Genomic DNA, 19,553 nt, shown 5'->3' on the forward strand with positions numbered 1-19,553 from the left:
ATTGGTTAAATACACTCATACATAAAATAGTTTGCAAACCAACAATGAAGATTTGCATTGAGTTCAAGAAAAGCAGCCCAACTGCCATTTCGGGCACTACTTCATTTTAAAAACCATTGGAAGTGGCAAAAAGACCAGTGAAGTATGAAATAGAGTTTGACTTTTCCTGCGCATGCGTACTACAATTGACTTTCTACGCATGCGCACCGGTAATCGAAAAGGGCGACAACGCGACATTTCAATATGTCGCATTGTCGCGTGTGGCGTTTTAGTAAATGATTAGTTTTTTCTTTACACATCTTAGATAGGGCGACAACGCGACATATTTTGACCTTGAAAAGTGTCGCTATGTCGCGTGTCGCACTTTGGAGGAACAGAGAAAATGTTATTCAAAACGCGACACGCGACACGCGACACGCGACATCACGACAATGCGAAAAATGGGCGAAATGAAACGCCCCGTGCAAACCCTCAGATTTTTGCTGTGACCTTGCAAATTATCTCATGGTGAATCTCACCAAGACACCTTGATTCCAAAAATGTGAACACAATCCATCATTTCTTTTTCCTTTCCCGCCCTAAAACGCGTGTATGATGTACGAAATGCAGCGAAAAATGACCACTCGCGTATTTTCTAAACCTTTAAACTGTTATTACAATTACCGTAAGTAGTTATTATATTTCATCACAAGTTAAATTATTACAATTTAAGTTTTTATTATAACTTACGTCAAGGGCTATTATGGTTTGCAGCAGGCATTACAGTTTACATTTTAGTACAAGTTACGTCGAAACAAAATATAGTCATTGTTGCAAATATAGCCATTGTTACACATGGCGGTATAGTGTTCTTTGATAATGTCGGCTGTGGACAAAGCAGTCAACACTTCTATACCTTATTGCAAGCCAGAGTTACTACATTAAATATTTCATCCAGTGGGGTTGGGCACAACCCGTGAAGATACAGGTTGGAATTGGTCTTCAGCAAACCCATACTTGTCGTATGAGGCGACACTCAGGGTTTGTGGTCAGACTGGTTGATATTCCTAACCAAATTTCAACGCATGCCAACTCAAAATAGTTCATCATGATCCCAGTCACTGGATTGTCTGATCCAAACTCGACTTTCATAGTCTTGCATTTGCTGAGCCTGCGTTTAAAACACGCAGGCAGGTACCTAAGTGGATAGGTGCTCTCATCTCACCTTTTGCATCATAATAAGTCCATAGAAATGTTTCCTTCCTTCCTCAATGACGGAGGTACATAACGTAGATACCCTTGGGAGGCTTGGACGTGCACTCCTTCGTCTGCGGTGAACCCAGTCTCTTTCTATCACTGAATAAATCTTAGAACTGTTATCTCGGTGGCATCAAAAGGCGTTGGCAGCAGTTTGGTATGTTGACCCAACCTGCTCCGTCTCAATTGGTCTTTTTCTTTCTCTTCAGCTTTTAATCGTACTTGTTAATCGCACTTGTTAATCGTACTTGTTAATCATACTTGTTAATCATACTAGATAATCATACTTGTTAATCGCACTTGTTAATCAGACTTGTTAATCATACTTGTTAATCATACTTGTTAATCATACTTGTTAATCATACTTGTTAATCATACTAGATAATCATACTTGTTAATCGCACTTGTTAATCATACTTGTTAATCATACTTGTTAATCAGACTTGTTAATCGTACTTGTTAATCATACTAGTTAATCATACTTGTTAATCATACTTGTTAATCATACTTGTTAATCGTACTTGTTAATCATATCAAGCATGACAGTCTTTCTTTATACCCATATACTCATTCTACACGTGCAAATACTGCTTGAATATTGCTACATTTTTGATACTTTTGATGCGGAATGATGCTGCTGTGTGTAAACAGAGTGGAAAAATGTTACTGTGCAAGCAATTATGAATGTTAACAAAGATATACTGAAATGTTCCCGACACTACACAATATCAAAGACACGTTTTAATTGTGTTCACTAATGCAGATCAGCAGAAAATGTTTTAATAAACTGAAATCATAGAAATGATTCTTTTACAACACTACGACTGTTGTGTTCTTGTTTTAGTAGTTGAAAATGGTGATTTAAATGGCTTATCATTGTCTCAAAGCAGAAGTACATTTCAATCCTTTTTTTGACATATACTAGTTTATTTCGGCATGGTATAAAATGGGACGATTTAACTATTCTGAAAAAGATGCATTTCGCCTAAATGTGAATACATTTGAGAATTCGTTTTCGTGATTTGATTTAAGTTGCTTTGTTCAGCTCTCTTGTCAACTAATGCTTTCTAACATGTCTTTGATAGTTCAGTAATTCAAAAGGGTAGGAGGGTAACGCCTTTAGTGTGTATAGAGTCGTCATTTTTAAGTCATGTAGACGACCAGGTGTATGCCATCAAAGAAAGGAACATTAACATCATCCCTCTCTAACCAGCAAATTTGGTAAACAATACAGTTAAGAAGATCTGAAGTCAACATCACGCTGACGCCTCTATCGATTCTCATATGACTGATAGATACGACCGATAGTAGTCTCGCCATCATATAGATCAAGCTGGCTGTAATGAACAGATATCGAAACACTGTATCTCATTAAATGCACAGCTGCTCCAGGTTAATACAAGCATGGACACCATGCTGTCAACATGCGTGGTACAGTTACAGGTGTGCAAGGTGAGCTGGTATGGTAGTATGCAATATTGCAGAAATGTTATTGGGTGGTCAATTTTGTGGAAGAGGGAAGAGAGTCAGAGGGGTATGGGAATATGGGAACATTGATCAAGTAAATCATCTATGTTGCAGAAGCAGGAAATCACTCTGCTGACGAAGGACATATCGCCGATCCTGGACCAATGTATAAGGGAGGTAATTCTCCTTTTTCTCCGTCTACTGACCGTTATTATTGGGTTCTTCATCGTGTTGTTTCTATTAGACATACTGCTAACACTGAAGTACGTCTTGGATGTGTTCGTGATGGAGTTGCATAGAAGTCCAGCTCTCCAAGACGTCCGACCACCTCCAATGTTTCCAACACTGAGGATAATCACAGCATACATTAGTGACGTGCTATGACCAGCCATGGTAAAAAGCATGTTAATGAACCCCTAGCTAGATGAGATGTGAAACGTTGAAGAAGCAACACATTTCAACATACGGGAAGCATGCCTAATGATACGTAGTACATATAACTCAAGTTCACATTCATGACACCTAGCTACATCCGATGTCAAACTTGGAACGTACAGCTCATTTCGACATACGTGAAGCACGCCAACATGACATGTGAAACGTGGGCATATATCGCCTTTCCACATTCGTGAAACCTAGCTACATGAGGTGTGAAACGTGGAACGTGGAACTCATATTTCCACATAAGTGTAACACGAGACATAACATATGGCACGTGGAACGTATACCTCATTTCCACATACGTGAAAAATCAGAATATTAAGCAATAAGCAAGAACATGTTGACGTATGTCAGCATAGCATTGGACACATGCTGATTTACTGCTGTCATATTCCATTGGAAATCACTGGATCCATGCGTGTAAGCTTTTTGCAGTTATGAGCACACATTGTGAACATGAATCTTTCGGACGGATGATAGATACCGTGGTACAGCAATAGGTCTTCAGTAACCCATGCTTGTTGAAAGAAGTGACTAACTTGACCGATGGTGGTTGACTCGTCACTATTACGTAGAAAGACGCTCATGCTGTTGATCAATGGATTGCCTGGTCCGAACTACAGGTCGCCGTTATACATCTCGAATATTACTGAGTGCGACGTTAAATAACAACCAAACCTAAAACAATAACATTTACTGAAGGAAAATAACTTAGATGTCAAAGTCAAAGTGCTTGGAGGAATAATCAGCATATGAACAACTTAGGGTAGCCAAAGACAACCGTGACAAATCTCACTGATATTGTTCTAAGCAATACATTGCATGTATGGCAAGCAGTTATCATATCCATTATGAATTTAAAGATATCATTAGCTGTTTTAAAAATATCTGCATCCTATTTAAATGGAGCAATAATGTCTTAACCATATCAATATATAAATGAGGATATCTTTTATTAATTTCCCATATCCAAATAGATTTATTGATATCTCAAAATCTTTTAGAGATATCACGATATGTGTACATGTGTTTAAGATATCAGTAAAACAATTAGGTATTGTGTACACAACTGTATTCGAAAAATTCAATTTAATTCATGATGTCAGCAGTGTTTTCTAGGATAACATTAATATATTCATCATGTCCTCATTTCGAGATACCATGAATTTTATTGCAGATATTTATAATTGCCTCAGTGCAATACATTTTAAATTCAGTTCAAGTTATCTTCAATTCAGTTCAAGATATCTCCATTTTCATTCACGATATCTTTAAAACAATTTACGACTCGAGTACTTCTTTGTAAATGTGAAAACGGTTTGTCATATGAACGTGCCGCCAAAGCACTGTTTGCAGCGCCATAAAATACCACACGGTGTACAGTGTACGATGTACGGTGTGCCCTCTCGGGGACTTAATCCTAACACACATGTTCAAAAATATTACGTAATGCTACATTCTATTTTGGTTACTAAATATTATATGTGACTAACAGTTTTTTTTCTGTTTTCAATTGTGATCATATTGGGCGTTTCAAATTGTTGGCTGGAATCTATGTCGGTAATTCGTGAGGTTGGTGAATGTTATCAATGTCGTGGAGGGGTTGAGTGACAATGATACGAATAAATAACTTCATACAAATGAACCATGTGGAATACTACAGCTTTGCGTTATGTTTCTTTGTGCATCCGCAAGTAAATTCAAGGCGGGTGCACCCAAAAGTTACCTAAACGGACAGGATTAGCTAAATTTCTTCTTTGTGTTGCTGACTGCCGTTTTTCTCATCCATCACTTATCAAAAGATGGGCGGTGGAGTAGCCTAGTGGCGTTCACTCGTCACGCCGAAAACCCGGTTTCGATCCCCAAAATGGGTGCATATGTGAAACCCATTTCCAGCGTCCCTCGCTTTAATATTGATGTAATATTTCTAAAAGCGGCGTACAACCACACATACTCACTCACTAACTAACCAAAAGACCTTAAATACATAACATGGCAACACTGACACTGGGAGGAATGTGTCAGATCCCACAACGTGATATCATCCGTGAAGATCAGGGTTAGAACTTATCTTCAGCAACCCATGCTTAAATAGCTTGTCTTAGGAAATGAAAGGGATCGGATGGTCAAGTTTACTGAACTGTCATAATCCAATGGATCGATGCTCATGCTGTTCACTGGATTGTCTGGTCCAGACTAGATTATTTACAGACCGGCTTCATATACCTTGAGTATTGCTGAATAAGGCATAAATTAAATATATAAATGGATATTAGTCCTTTATCTTCACAGTCTATGATGTTGATTGTATAGTGCCGTGATGCACAATTGTATTAAGTCAAGACCTACCACAGATTGCAACACTATTAAATACAAGAACAGGAGAAAGAACACAGTATCATGGTTTTGAATCAAACATGGTCAGATTTCAATGCACAATGATTGGGAACAACGTAACGTTGACGGTTGCAATATACCATGTTCAGTACCACTCTTTGAAAATAGATGACAATCAGAGGAGACGTTTACATAGTAACGTAAAGAAACAATAACGCGTATTTCTGTTAAACAACAACCGACGTCAAGATGCTGAAGCCTCTGAACAATACCATGCTTCTTAAAAAAAATAAAGCTTTCGTCTATTTACAACTTGGCGTTCATTATCCTTGCATTCAAACGTTGTCTTCGCGAAAGCTCTTTAATCACAAGGGAGATAACTCGGTTAGGCGACACCCAAAATCAAGGCCTAGCCGTGCAATTCCGGGTCCGTCTTCTTAGATTTCGGAAGGAGGAGGTTAGATTCGACAAAATGTATCATGAGGACGGTCGAAGCATTGTTGGTTGATTTCGTTCGAGAGATATTTTAAACAGGGGAGATTTTCTTGTCTCCTATGTCCTTTGTCAACACGATCGCTAATATCACCTGCACAATCTGAAAACAAATTAGGTACACATATTGGACAAAACAGAGTAAAATTACAACACGTGCATTGTTTTAGTGCACATAGTTTCTGTAACAATGCATTGATCACCAACTACTGCCACGATGCCCGAAGCTACTGTCACGGTGCACGAAGCTAGCTAGTGTGAGGGAGCACGGAGTTGCTTTCACTGTCCAAAGAGCTAATGTCACGGTGCTCAGAGCTAATGTCACGGTGATCAGGGCTAGTGTCAAGGTGCATGGAGCTTCTGTCACGAAGCAGACAAGTACTGTCACGGTGCACAGAGCTACAGTCACGGTGCACAAAGCTACTGCCTTGGTGCACACAGCTGCTGTCACGGTGCAAAGAGCTACATTGCCATGGTGCACAGAGTTACTGTCACGGTGCACAGAGCTACTGTCACGGTGCATGCAGCTAATGTCACGGTGTACAGACCTAATGTCACGGCATACAGAGCTAATGTCACGATGTACAGAGATAATGTCACGCAGTAAGTACTTTCACGTTTTCCTGTCCTGGGTGAGGTGTATTTACCTACCAGCAGCAGGACAACCCCCACCAGACCCAGGATCGTCCAGGGTTGCTGTTCGTTGATTAAGTTCAGCAGCTTCTTGTAGCAGCCCTGAAACAGAGGAACGATATAGACACATTTGGAAACAAAAACTGCCAGCCTAGTAGCAACTGGCATGACGTTCACGTCGTGGGCTACCTTGCCATTATGGGTAGTCTAGTTTTTAAAGAGTTCACTCGTCACACCTATGATCCGGGTTCGAGTCCAAACATGGGTACAATGTGTGAAGCCCATTTCTTGTGTACCCCGCCGTGATTTTGCGGGGATATTGTTAAAATCGGCATTAAGCCATACTCAGTCACCCCCTTTATCGTTAGCTCGACTTCGCTAATGTTCTGCAAAACCTGTGCGACGTTAAACCCTGAACCTATTGAGCACATGATGAAATGGGGGGATGGGGGGTGGGGGGTGGTGGTGGGGGGGGGGGTGGGGGGGGGTGGGGGCTCGCTCGTCTTGACGAAGACATGGGTTCGATTCCCTACGAACGTACAACGCATGAATCCCATATCTGGTGTCCCCTGACGTAATGACGTAAGATTAAATCGCATTGACAAGTTCGTGCGCTGACCCAACTATGTCTGCTGCATCTCAACCCACGTGTGAGTGAGTAAGTGAGTGAATGAGTATTGTTTTAAGCCACTTTTTAGCAATATTCAAGTGATCTCAAGGTACGAGATTCCAGAAATGCACTTGACACATTGTACCCATGTGGGGAATGGAACTAGGCTCTTCGGTGTGACGAGTAAACGCTGCAACCACTAGACTACCCTACCGCCCCCTTAAACGTATGAGTAATGCAAATAAACACTTAACACAGATGCGCAATCAAGCTTAAGGTTGTATTGCATATTAACGCATAGTAGAGTGACACTATTAACTGCTTGAGGGTATGTGCTCAATGAGAGAGTGGGAGTGAACGAGTTGGGATATGTGTCGCTTTGAGCAATATTCCAGTAATATCACGGCGAACATTGTACGTTGTACCCACGTGGGGTATCGAACCCGGGTCTTGTGACGGGTAAACACTTTTGACACTGGGTTACCCCACCGTCATTATATGTAGGGGAGTTATAGCTACTTTGGTGATGGTTAAATATTATTACGCAAATATAAATATCTGAAGCCCCATAATTCCCGGCACTGCCAAGGATGATCTGACCTCTGTATGTATTCTGTTGGAGGTGAATGGTCGTTGAGTGCACTCGTCCAACCTCTGGTCCTTTAGATAGTCGTCTGTGCAACAAGCAGGGGAGGCCTGCAGGGTGAAGGTGTTACCTTCATAGGTGTACTTGGTCCATGGTGCGCTGTCGTTGAAGTCGTCTGGGCCACCCATCGCACAGCACTGCATCTGAAGATGCAACGGGCAGCTAGCAGAGTAGGCACAGTTATAGTGGCAGTATCTATACATAAAGTTGGTTATGTTGTTTAACTGCGGACTCAGCAATATCCCAGCTTCGTGGCGGCTGTCTGTAAATATTCGGACTGACTGATTTTGTGATATGTTCTCCAGAGTTGAGCAAGCTTGACTGATTGTATGGTATGTTCTCTAGAGCTGTGCAAGCTTGACTGATTATGTAATATGTTCTCCAGATCTGCACAAGCTAAATCGATTGTGTGATATGTTCTGTAGAGCTGTGCAAGTTTGATTGATTGTGTAAGGTGCTCTCCAGAGCTGTGCAAGTTTGACTGATCATGTGCTCTCCGGAGCTGTAAAGACTAATTATGTAATATCTTCTCCTGGTCTATGTAAGGTGCTCATGATGTAAGCTCTACTGATTATTTAGTATACACTCAGGACGTGCAAGCTTGACTGCCTGTGTATTGCGCTCATCGGATCTGTGCAAGCTCGACTGATCATGTAATGTTCTCTTAGGGGCTTTGCAAACTTGACTGAGGGTGCAATATGTTCTCCAGAGCCGTGCAAGTTTGATTCATTTTGTGATATGTTCTCCAGACCTGTGCAAGATTGTCTGATTGTGTAATGTGTTATCTGGTGTTGTTTAAGTGTTACTGATTGTGTAATACGAACGTCTCGAGAGCTGTGTAAGTTTGATTGATTGTATAATATCGACGATGCTGTGCAAGGTGTATTGATGAAGTAATATGTTCTCCAGAATGGTGCAAGCTTGACTGAGCATGCATGTAGTTAGATTGATTATGTAATATGCGCACCGGAGCTGTGCAAACTGTAAATTGATTATGTAAAATTCTCTCCATGCAAGCTTGTGTGGTTATGTAATATTTCAACTCTGTGACAAATTAATGCACTTTCTCTTCAAGAATCATCCACTTGCTTCAACTTAACAAGCTCTAACACTTGTGTTGGTTCTGATGGGGATATTTCAAATATTATTTTTCTTCTAGATTTATGTGGACTTTTCTGTAAAGTAGTTTCAATAGTTTGGATTCTGATAAAGTATAATGACTATTCGGAATATTTCCCGTTGTGGTATTTACAGAATGTGAATTTAAAAAGAAAGCAGCAGAATTTTGAATAAATTCTGAAAAAACTAACGGTATCGTTTCTGTCTACGAGTACCTTGGCGCAAGACACTAGTATGATGCAATTTGTCAGGTTAAAAGAGAACAATATCATTAATATATACCTCAACTACATGAAGATTTGCTTAACAATCCTAAACATTTTGGGGAAGTGATACACAACTCATAATCGAATTTTACAGAGAGCTCTATTCCAAAACTTTCGAATGAGTTCACAATTTCACTGTTTGAAATACGAGAAAACATACAACATCTGATGAATGACAAATCCGCGGGAATAGACAATATTATTATTCTCTTTCAAGAATGCATGTAGTATCTAGCATTATACATGTACTAGCAAAGCAACCCTTCTACATGCGTGGGATACCCGTATCAGCATTCCGCTGTTTAAGGGATTGGATCGATATATTAGCAAATAATTACAGGGCTATTTCATTACTTGGTATTTTCAGTAAGGTTTTCGGGCATGTCACTATTAATAAACTAGATTCCAAAACATATATAACAAAATACATAAATTCACGAATCACAAGCAGGCAGATGATATTTTCATTTTTCAAAGCCTTGCACAACGTGATAGGTCACGTAAAGGGGGTAGATTTTCTACTTTGTTTGTAGTTGGCCAAGGCATTCGATTCAGCTGATAGGAGTAAATCGTTGGAGCTTTTCACAAAGTACGTCTTGAGTAGAACTGCGATAAACCTAGTACAGAACTTATAACAATGTGAAAGTATGTCAAATTAGCATTTGATTGTAAGATTGGCCTACGCCAGGGTTGTATACTAACATCATGTTTGTTCATGTTCTTTATAAATACAGTAGTGACAGCTGTGTGGAGATTGTACAGATCAAAATTGTAAAGATGTATTACGTTCTTGTAAAGCCAGTGCCTTGAACATGAACTTAATGTAAGAACTGAAAGAAAGTTGCTGTTCATAAAAATGGCGGTAAACTGTCAAATTAGAAACGGTGCTGTTTAACAGAGAAAACTTGGAAGATGTACAAGGTAACCTTGGTGTGTATATTGGCAACATGTTTTCATGGTATGAGAGGGGGAGGGGGGGGGAAGAACGCACGCGTACATACATACAACAAACACTTTACATCCATACACACACGCATGTACACACAAATAACACGAACTGACACACACACAGACATGCTACCACGTACAAATACATGCACACGCGCACACACACACCCACACACACCCACACACACACCACAATGCATACCTATACTCACATGCGCGATACACAAACACGATACTCACACACATAGATATACACAAACACGATACTCACACACATAGAAATACACATGCACGATACTCACGCACATAGAAATACACATGCACGATACTCACACACATAGAAATACACATGCACGATACTCACGCACATAGAAATACACATGCACGATACTCACGCACATAGAAATACACAAACACGATACTCACACACATAGAAATACACATGCACGATACTCACACACATAGATATACACATGCACGATACTCACACACATAGAAATACACATGCACGATACTCACACACATAGATATACACAAACACGATACTCACACACATAGAAATACACATGCACGATACTCACACACATAGATATACACAAACACGATACTCACACACATAGATATACACAAACACGATACTCACGCACATAGAAATACACATGCACGATACTCACACACATAGATATACACAAACACGATACTCACACACATAGAAATACACAAACACGATACTCACACACATAGATATACACAAACACGATACTCACGCACATAGAAATACACATGCACGATACTCACACACATAGATATACACAAACACGATACTCACACACATAGAAATACACATGCACGATACTCACACACATAGAAATACACATGCACGATACTCACACACATAGAAATACACATGCACGATACTCACACACATAGAAATACACATGCACGATACTCACACACATAGATATACACATGCACGATACTCACACACATAGAAATACACATGCACGATACTCACGCACATAGAAATACACATGCACGATACTCACACACATACATATACACAAACACGATACTCACACACATAGAAATACACATGCACGATACTCACACACATAGAAATACACATGCACGATACTCACACACATAGAAATACACATGCACGATACTCACACACATAGAAATACACATGCACGATACTCACACACATAGAAATACACATGCACGATACTCACACACATAGAAATACACAAACACGATACTCACACACTTTCACTCGTAATGTATGAACTACTCACTGAGTACGAGAGAATGTTGATGGCGAGGGTGAAGATGTCACTGCTGTCTGGGCCCTTGTAGTCGTCGTGGACACGTTGCTGCAGCTGCTCCTTGATACTGGCATGCAACTGAAATGAGTGAATGGGTGAGTGAGTGAGTGAGTGAGTGAGTGAGTGAGTGAGTGAGTGAGTGAGTGAGTGAGTGAGTGAGTGAGTGAGTGAGTGAGTTTTAACGATGAGTCATGGAGCTGAAGTCAACGTGTTTGTACTATGTCTAAAATAATTATTCCTCAACACACTCGCATGACAGGGTATTGCATTAGTCCTTAGACTAAGAGTGTAATCGCACAAAATAAATATATGTGAAGAGTGTTGAGTCTCCAGTTAATTCATTCCACAGCCATCTATCACTCCAATATTGCACGCAGACTTACACCATGGTTTGAACAGTAGGGAGGCTTAGCGATCATGTTACAGTCGTCGCTGTCAGTGGTAGTAAGTAAACAAGATGACAATACCGCCAAACCCTGTATATACCTGCGTAAGTTTGACGAACAGACGCCAAGACGTCAAGGGGCGTGCAAATATTGAATGGCTGTTAATAGCTGTTCACAATCTGGGAACCACTTACACGCAAACAACTGCAGCGAAATTGTGCTTAGTATGGGGAATATGTTTTGCATTCATTGCACTGAATATCTCGCAATAAATAGATAAATGAAATATGTAGCATCCTAGACGATGTTATCGTGGACCAACACGCTTCTTGCTGTAGCTATATACAAGCACAGGTAATAATTATACAGTGGTCTATGCGAGAAACGAATATTGAGAATGGACACGTTTTCCAGGGAGATGCAGCGACACGCGTACCTGTAACGCATCAAAAGTAGTCATCTATGTTCATCATTTCACTCATCAGTCACGACCACTATATACACGAGGACTGATTCATTCCAGGATCTGAGGTAACTATCCGAACATAGACCATGTGTATACTTATACAGTACCCACAGTTCTTTTAAATCAGTTAAATTGATTTGTTCCGTGTAGTGGGATAAAAACACTAAGTTAAGATAAGTTAGATAAAAACAGTTGGCATAATTTCAAGGATCATGGCTGTTTTAAAACAGTTTTGTTAAATATGTACGGTAAATAAATAAATAAATAAATAAACCTTTTTGTTCGTTAGCGTCACGATGAGCAATAGTTTATATCCCGCTGCGCACCATGACATACACAGCATCATGTGCACGGCACAGCGCGACCACCTACTCGAGGAAAGGACCACCTCCCCAGGTACAGGGCCACCTACCTGTGAGTCTGTGGCAAGGAACAGTCCACCTACAGTCGCCACAGCCAGGATCAACAGGATCATGCAGATACAGTACTGTGGACAGAGCACATACATCATACATTCCAGTTGACACACCTTGTTTGCATATTGCAGGGATATGAAGCATTGCACTGAGAACAGTGCATGTTACATAGCATAGCGTGTATGTTGCACTGAGAACAGTGCATGTTACGTGTCATAACATGTATATTGCACTGAGAATAGCATAACTTACATAGCACAACGTGTACGTTGCACTGCGAACAGTGTATGTTACACATCATGGCATGTATATTGCACTAAGGGCAGCATATCTTACATAGCATAACATATATTGCATTGAGAATAGCTGTATATTGCAATGGATCCAATGTATGTTACATAGCATAAGGTGTATATTGCACTCTAAACGGTGTATGCAACATAGCACAACGTGTTTATTAAACTAGAACGGTGTATATTACATAGCATAGAGAGTATATTTTATTAGATCAGCGTACGTTGCAGTGGATAAATGTGTCTATTGCATTCACTAAGGTTTGTATTGCACAGGATAGATTGTATGTTCCACACAATAAAATAGTTGCACGGGGTACAATACATATCACACAGGATGAAGTGAATATTGAAGTGACATGTATCTATATCATGTGCATGTATAGTAGAATAGAATGCATATTGGATGGGGTGCACTCTATGTTACATTGCATAAAGTTTTTATTGAATTGGATAGTTTATATTCCTTTGCACGGTGTGTATATTGCATTCTATACAAGTGTACATTGTATTTAATACAGTGTACATTGCTGGAGAGTGGACTCCACCTAAACCGACATTGCTCGGACTAGTGAAGACTATCGGTTTAGGGGGATGTCAGTTTAGCGGGAAATATTAGAAACTCAAAATAAAACCAAAAATATGTGTGTAAATATCTGCATTGAAATGGACACAGTGTATATTGCTTTGTATAAAAGTGCATATTGAATTCGCTACGTTTGTATTACATAGACAAAAATGCATATTGTAAAGGTTACTGTGTATAATATTGATAGTTATTCGGTACATATTGCGTGTATTGCAAATGATACAGTTTTGTGAGGTATTTTGTATTATCTGTACAGTGTATATTTGTGAGCTAGTTCTGTGTTATCATGAAATGCTCATTACTTTATATTACTATCATTATTTTGTAAATAGTTTATAAAAATAAACTTCAGAAAAATATCTTATTGTTGTGCTAGTCTTGTCTTTTACGATGAGTGAGTGAGTTTAGTTTTTCGCCGCCCTCAGCAATATTGCAGCCATATTGCGGTTTTCTGTAAATAATTGAGTCTGGAGCAGACGAACCAGTGATCAACAATATGAGCATCGATCTGCAAAACTGGGAACCGATGACATGTGTCAACAACGTCAGCGAGCCTGACCACTCGATCCCGTTACTTGCCTCTTACGACGAGCATAGTCACCTTTTATGGCAATCATGGGTCGATGAAGGCGTATTCTCCCCGGACCTCCACAGGTCTTAAGGGCACAGGCGGTTAATTACCGGTGGTATCAATGTACGGCAACTTACAAAGATGAGGAAGAGTCTCCATCTGCAACAGGCTCCACAACAAGCCAGGAAACACAGGCAGAACAACGTCGCGCCTATTATGATCAGAGCGAGGCCGATTTCATCTACCAACGGTACAATGTCAAGGTCATTTGATCCGGTCGGAAGTGTAAACGGTACAGTTGCTTTCAAACCTTCAAACAGGAACTTCATAAACGTCCCTGGAAAGAACTTCAAGATGACACCAGCAACGATCAGTACCAAGGATATCAACTGAAAGAAGAAACAGGAATGTTATCTTATTGGATGATGACGTCAAATGGTATTGTTCTCTACTATAAAAATAGGGCACTATGCCGCCATCTTTTTTTGTCATTGTCAAAACGTTACCAATATGTCTACCCGGTAGGGGGCGGTGGGGTAGACTTATGTTTAAAGTGTCCACTCGGACCGGGTTCGATTCCCCTCATGGGTACAATGTGTGAGGCACATTTTCTGGTGTTTCCCGTCGTGATATTGATGGAATATTGTTAAAAGCTGCATAAAACCATATTCACTCTACCCGATAGATAACACTCTGTCACAGACCCGTGAAGGTCCCGGGGTAGAATAGGCCTTCAGCAACCCATGCTTGCCATAAAAGGTGACTATGCTTGTCGTAAGAGGCGACTAACGGGATCGAGTGGTCAGACTAGCTGACTTGGTTGACACATGTCATCGGTTCCCCATTGCGCAGATCGATGCTCATGTTGTTGATCACTGGATTGTCTGCTCCAGACTCGATTATTTACAGACCGTCGCCATATAGCTGGAATATTGCTAAGTGCGACGTAAAACTAACCTCACTCACTCACTCACTCACTCACTCACACTCTGTCACTATTAATTACTCTATCCACATCGTTAGAGCATGCCGTGACTCGTCACCGTGACAGCTTACGGGTATACAAGAGTATATATCGCATATCAGCTCAATACCCGTTTCATAATAGCCACATGTTTTCGTTATGACATGCAAGTGACGTTGGTAAATAGGCCCGATTTCTGTTTACCCATTTCCTGTTTCTCTTCTTGTCTTTACGTGACTGCTTTCAAATCCAAGACGCATAATTTCTTCACATCTATTGTATATCACTACATTTGAGAGATGTATATTTAGCTTTGATCTGACCTGGGAAATGCGAAAATGATCATTGAATCCACAGATATAATGATTTCCGATTTCTCAATGGCTCGGCGAGAATGTGAGAAGCTCGAAGCAGTCTCCAACATGGCAAGGTGGGCTATCAATGCTGGGAATCAAAACCCCAAAGATCTGCCTACTCAGTGTGCACGGTGACCACCACCCGAATACCAAAATCACTTCACGGCCAGAAAGCGATTTTATTTCAGTGTTTTGTTTGTTTGAAGGACAAAGTCTTACACTTATATTATCCTGCTGCGTTAACGCATGTTTTGTACGCAACAAACATGCCAATAATGTGAAAACGTGCAATTTCCACGCGACTCGTTATTATGCTTAATCCGTTGGGGTACAATTCATCCTTGAACGGTATTCTGAAGTGATACATACACTTGAGAATTTATGGATGTCAGCAATATGTTAAAGACGTAACAAATGGTAAATACATTCACTACTGGCTCTAACTTTGATGTGTCGAACATATGGTTGTCTCGAAGAAATACCATGATCAATGATTATTCCTTCTGTAGTCATCCTTTGCGGTTGTGTCGACGTTCGGCAGTTTTCGCAGTACTATTGTGAGCTGAGTGAGTGAGTTTAGTTTAGTTTTATGCCGCACACAGCAGCTATATGCCGACGATCTGTAAATCATCGAGTCTAAACCAGACACTCCGGTGATCAAGAGCATGAGCATCGATCTAGGCGACTGTGACCATCCGTTCCCGTTAGTAGCCCTGAACGCCACGCATGGGTCACTGAGGATAAATTCTAACTCGGATCTTCACGGGTCCGTAGCATAATCAATGATGTTTAAGTGTATTTGTTTACACAGCTCATTATGCTACACAAGGTACTGTTCTCTCTCTATATGTCTAACCTATAATGTCTATTCACATACACACAGAAATATTTTCAAAATAGACAGCATACTGACAATACTATAACTTTTTACGGGCTTACCTGTTCATGTCTGTAATATTTGTCACGGTGTCGTTCAGTGTAACAGATGTGCGATTTCCAGCCTTGATAACACCGACACACACAAGACTATTCAAGAGATAGTACTAGCTCCGTTTTAGCTGGCAACATATTTCAGGTCGATACAATTTCAAATTCTAAATAATAAATAAAATAATCGCTGAAACTTTTCGATTCTTATGTGTTCGCAATATGAAACTCCACTCACCAGAAAGACGACATTCAGAAGTACAAGAATGCACTGTCCGAAGCTGGCGCAAAATCCCATTGTCTCAGGTTAAATGTGCTACGGAGTACAAGATAAATAATCACACAGTAATTTCAGGACACCTTGCTCCTGTGGGTGGTGCCTCACCGTTCCCCATGCTGATCTAACTGCTGGGGTAGACACGCACACCATGGCGACGACCGTGACAACATGTGCTACAGATCGACCACATGCGACACGGCTAGGAACAATGGATTAGAACATAAATTAGTCCCGTGACCCATTTCAACAGGTCTGCATGTCCATTTCGCGACACAGCTGGCTACTTTCATTATTATGATCATTATTATCGTTATTATCATTATTTATTTTCGTGTTGTCCCTTTAAGACGGACATTTACAATCAATGCTACTATTATGGTATAATAATATATGTTATGTGGTATAGTATTTAATTATTATTACCGGTATTTATAGTTATTCTTACCGGTATGTTGTTAGTATAAAATTGCATCATAACCACCGTCCATTGCAGTTATTGCTTACTGCATTGTGTATATGGTATCTGTAGGATATTTTTTGTAGTTCCAGCTTTTAGGATTAAATATTGGTGGAAAACATGTACATAAATATTAATTCATTTCTATACAGTTATCATTGTTGACGGTTTTTTGGTTTTGTTGTGTTTGTTGTCGATATGATTATTTTCGTTATGTGAGAAAGGAAAGTGTACTACTCCCATGATGTAGCAGAGCAGCTGCAAATAGTCGAAATAAGTACATTGTTTAGATAACCTACATCTGGACTCCGGTTTCGGGAAGGTCGTGAAGGCAAAATAGAGCTCGCAGAACCTGGATTTTATTTTCAGATAAGCATTATCAGGATGGCGGCAGTAATCAGGTCACGTTGTGGCGTTACTCTGGTGTTACTGTAGTCTTCTGGCACGTCGTTGTGTTACGGTAGTGATCGGGCACTTTGCGGTGTTACAGTAGTGATCGGACTCATTGTTGTGTTACTGTAGTGGTCGGGCACGTTTTAGTGTTACAGAAATGATCGGGCACGTTTTAGTGTTACTGTAGTGATCGGGCACGTTTTAGTGTTACTGTAGTGGTCGGGCACGTTTTAGTGTTACAGTAGTGATCGGGCACATTGTAGTGGTACTGTAGTGTTCGGACACGTTGTTGTGTTACTGTAGTGTTCTGGGACGTTGTTGTGTTACTGTAGAGCTCTGGCGCGTTATTGTGCTAGTGTAGTGATCGGGCACTTTGCAGAGTTACTGTAGTGTTCGGACACGTTGTTGTGTTACTGTAGTGATCGGACACGTTGTTGTGTTGCTGTAGTGATCGGACACGATATTGTGTTGCTGTAGTATCCAGAAACATTGCCGTGTTACCGAAGTGTTCGCGAATGTTGTAAAGTGTTAATGTTGTATCCGGCCACGTTTTAGTGTCACTGTAACCTTTTAGTTTATTCGTCCATTATTCGGCAAGCCCCGCCCACTCCACAGAAACAAGTTGTAATTTAAAAGCAATATTGTAATTATCTATCCCTTCACCATCGCATTGTGAATGTCTGAGTACATTGTCGTAAGTTACGCTAGCGTGATACAGCTGATCCCTGATACCCATGCATTTCTTCTATACACAGGTTTGTAGACAAAAACACAATGTGGGTGCAGACACCTATGGTGTTATTAAGTCGAAAAGGTCAACTTGATCATAATAAGACTTAACAACACACATCTAATGACACTATCTTTTATTAAAACACGCCATCAATGCTTATTTACATTAAAACATTATGAAATACGATACATTCAGACATAAGCAAAGAGGGGTTGACGTTTGGAAACATCTTCTCCGGCCCAACCCGAGTTCCATATCGGCGTAGATGGCACGCTACATATAACGAAACATCCTCATACCGACATGGGCCTAACGATGACATCTCTAATTCAGGTTGGCATATTTAACCTCACCATTTTGTTAATCAGTATGAGGTGACTCACTACGGGTAGTGAGTTATCATGGTTTTAAGCCGCTTTTTAGCTATTGCTTTTAGCATTACTTCACGGCGAGAAATGGACGTAATACATTGTACATAGAGTAATCAAAACCACGTCTTCCGCGAGACGCGCTTTAACCATTAGGCTACGCTAACTTCAATGCTTGGACTGTCTCGGACAGTGATACACCCACCACTGTCTGAAAGGTGTAAAGTTCGAAACCCCTCTAGAACAAGACTGACAGCAAGTTACAGACGAATCCAGCACACACAGCACTTCGTGAAACATTAACCGTCCGATGGCTGAAGGGTGCTCCAGTTCACAGTGCCCAGCTTCACAAAGCTTTCAAACCATAAGGGTGTCGTAAATCAAAGTTAAAGCAAAGGAGGTGTGACAGTCGTAGTGACACGATCGCCTTGTGACACAGGGTCAATGGTCCCAATCGACAAAGCTATCGAAGCGCTACGATATTCGTAAGCATATGGTAAACTGTAAAGTTACGACAGGTCGTAAAGTTAGGAACGGCCTGTGGATCGGCACCCTGGCCACGGCATCATAAAATGTTTTAAGCTCATATTTTGTCTTAGTTGTTCACATTTCAACTTAAGACTAAATCGTGTCCTTATCGGGGATCACGAAGTTCGATATTTTTACAAAATCTACGTCCTTAGATTGTCCCTGAGTAGACTTATGACAAATTTCGTGATAAGCAATTTTCAGACTTAAGATACTTCCATGATCCCGGGGCCAGAGCGTGACCACATTCTCGACAGCAATATGGTAAATAAATAAGTAATACTTGTGTAATCAGAGCAATAATGG

The 19,553-nt window shown here is 40.4% G+C and overlaps 1 protein-coding gene across 1 annotated transcript; it reads right to left on the minus strand.

Moving 5' to 3' along the window:
• Positions 1 to 5,262: 5,262 nt before the first annotated feature.
• On the minus strand, positions 5,263 to 16,975 carry LOC137290197 (tetraspanin-18-like). Its single transcript, XM_067820920.1, has 7 exons — positions 16,727 to 16,975; positions 14,379 to 14,630; positions 12,785 to 12,859; positions 11,491 to 11,598; positions 7,817 to 8,005; positions 6,625 to 6,708; positions 5,263 to 6,076 (listed from the first exon to the last, which is right to left on the minus strand). The coding sequence occupies exons 1-7, from the start codon at positions 16,784 to 16,786 to the stop codon at positions 6,008 to 6,010; spliced, it is 837 nt and encodes a 278-aa protein (XP_067677021.1). The 5' UTR covers positions 16,787 to 16,975; the 3' UTR covers positions 5,263 to 6,007.
• Between the last annotated feature and the right edge of the window lie 2,578 nt (positions 16,976 to 19,553).

This window comes from Haliotis asinina, chromosome 1, assembly GCF_037392515.1.
Source record: "Haliotis asinina isolate JCU_RB_2024 chromosome 1, JCU_Hal_asi_v2, whole genome shotgun sequence".
Taxonomy (NCBI): domain Eukaryota; kingdom Metazoa; phylum Mollusca; class Gastropoda; order Lepetellida; family Haliotidae; genus Haliotis; species Haliotis asinina.

Excerpts from the sequence above, each read along its gene's own strand:
- LOC137290197 (XM_067820920.1), bottom strand. The coding sequence starts at position 16,786 with ATGGGATTTTGCGCCAGCTTCGGACAGTGCATTCTTGTACTTCTGAAT. Across the intron at positions 11,599-12,784 it reads TCCTTGCCACAGACTCACAG|TTGCATGCCAGTATCAAGGA; the intron begins GTAGGTGGCCCT and ends CACTCATTTCAG. Across the intron at positions 6,077-6,624 it reads TGGGGGTTGTCCTGCTGCTG|ATTGTGCAGGTGATATTAGC; the intron begins GTAGGTAAATAC and ends ATTTGTTTTCAG.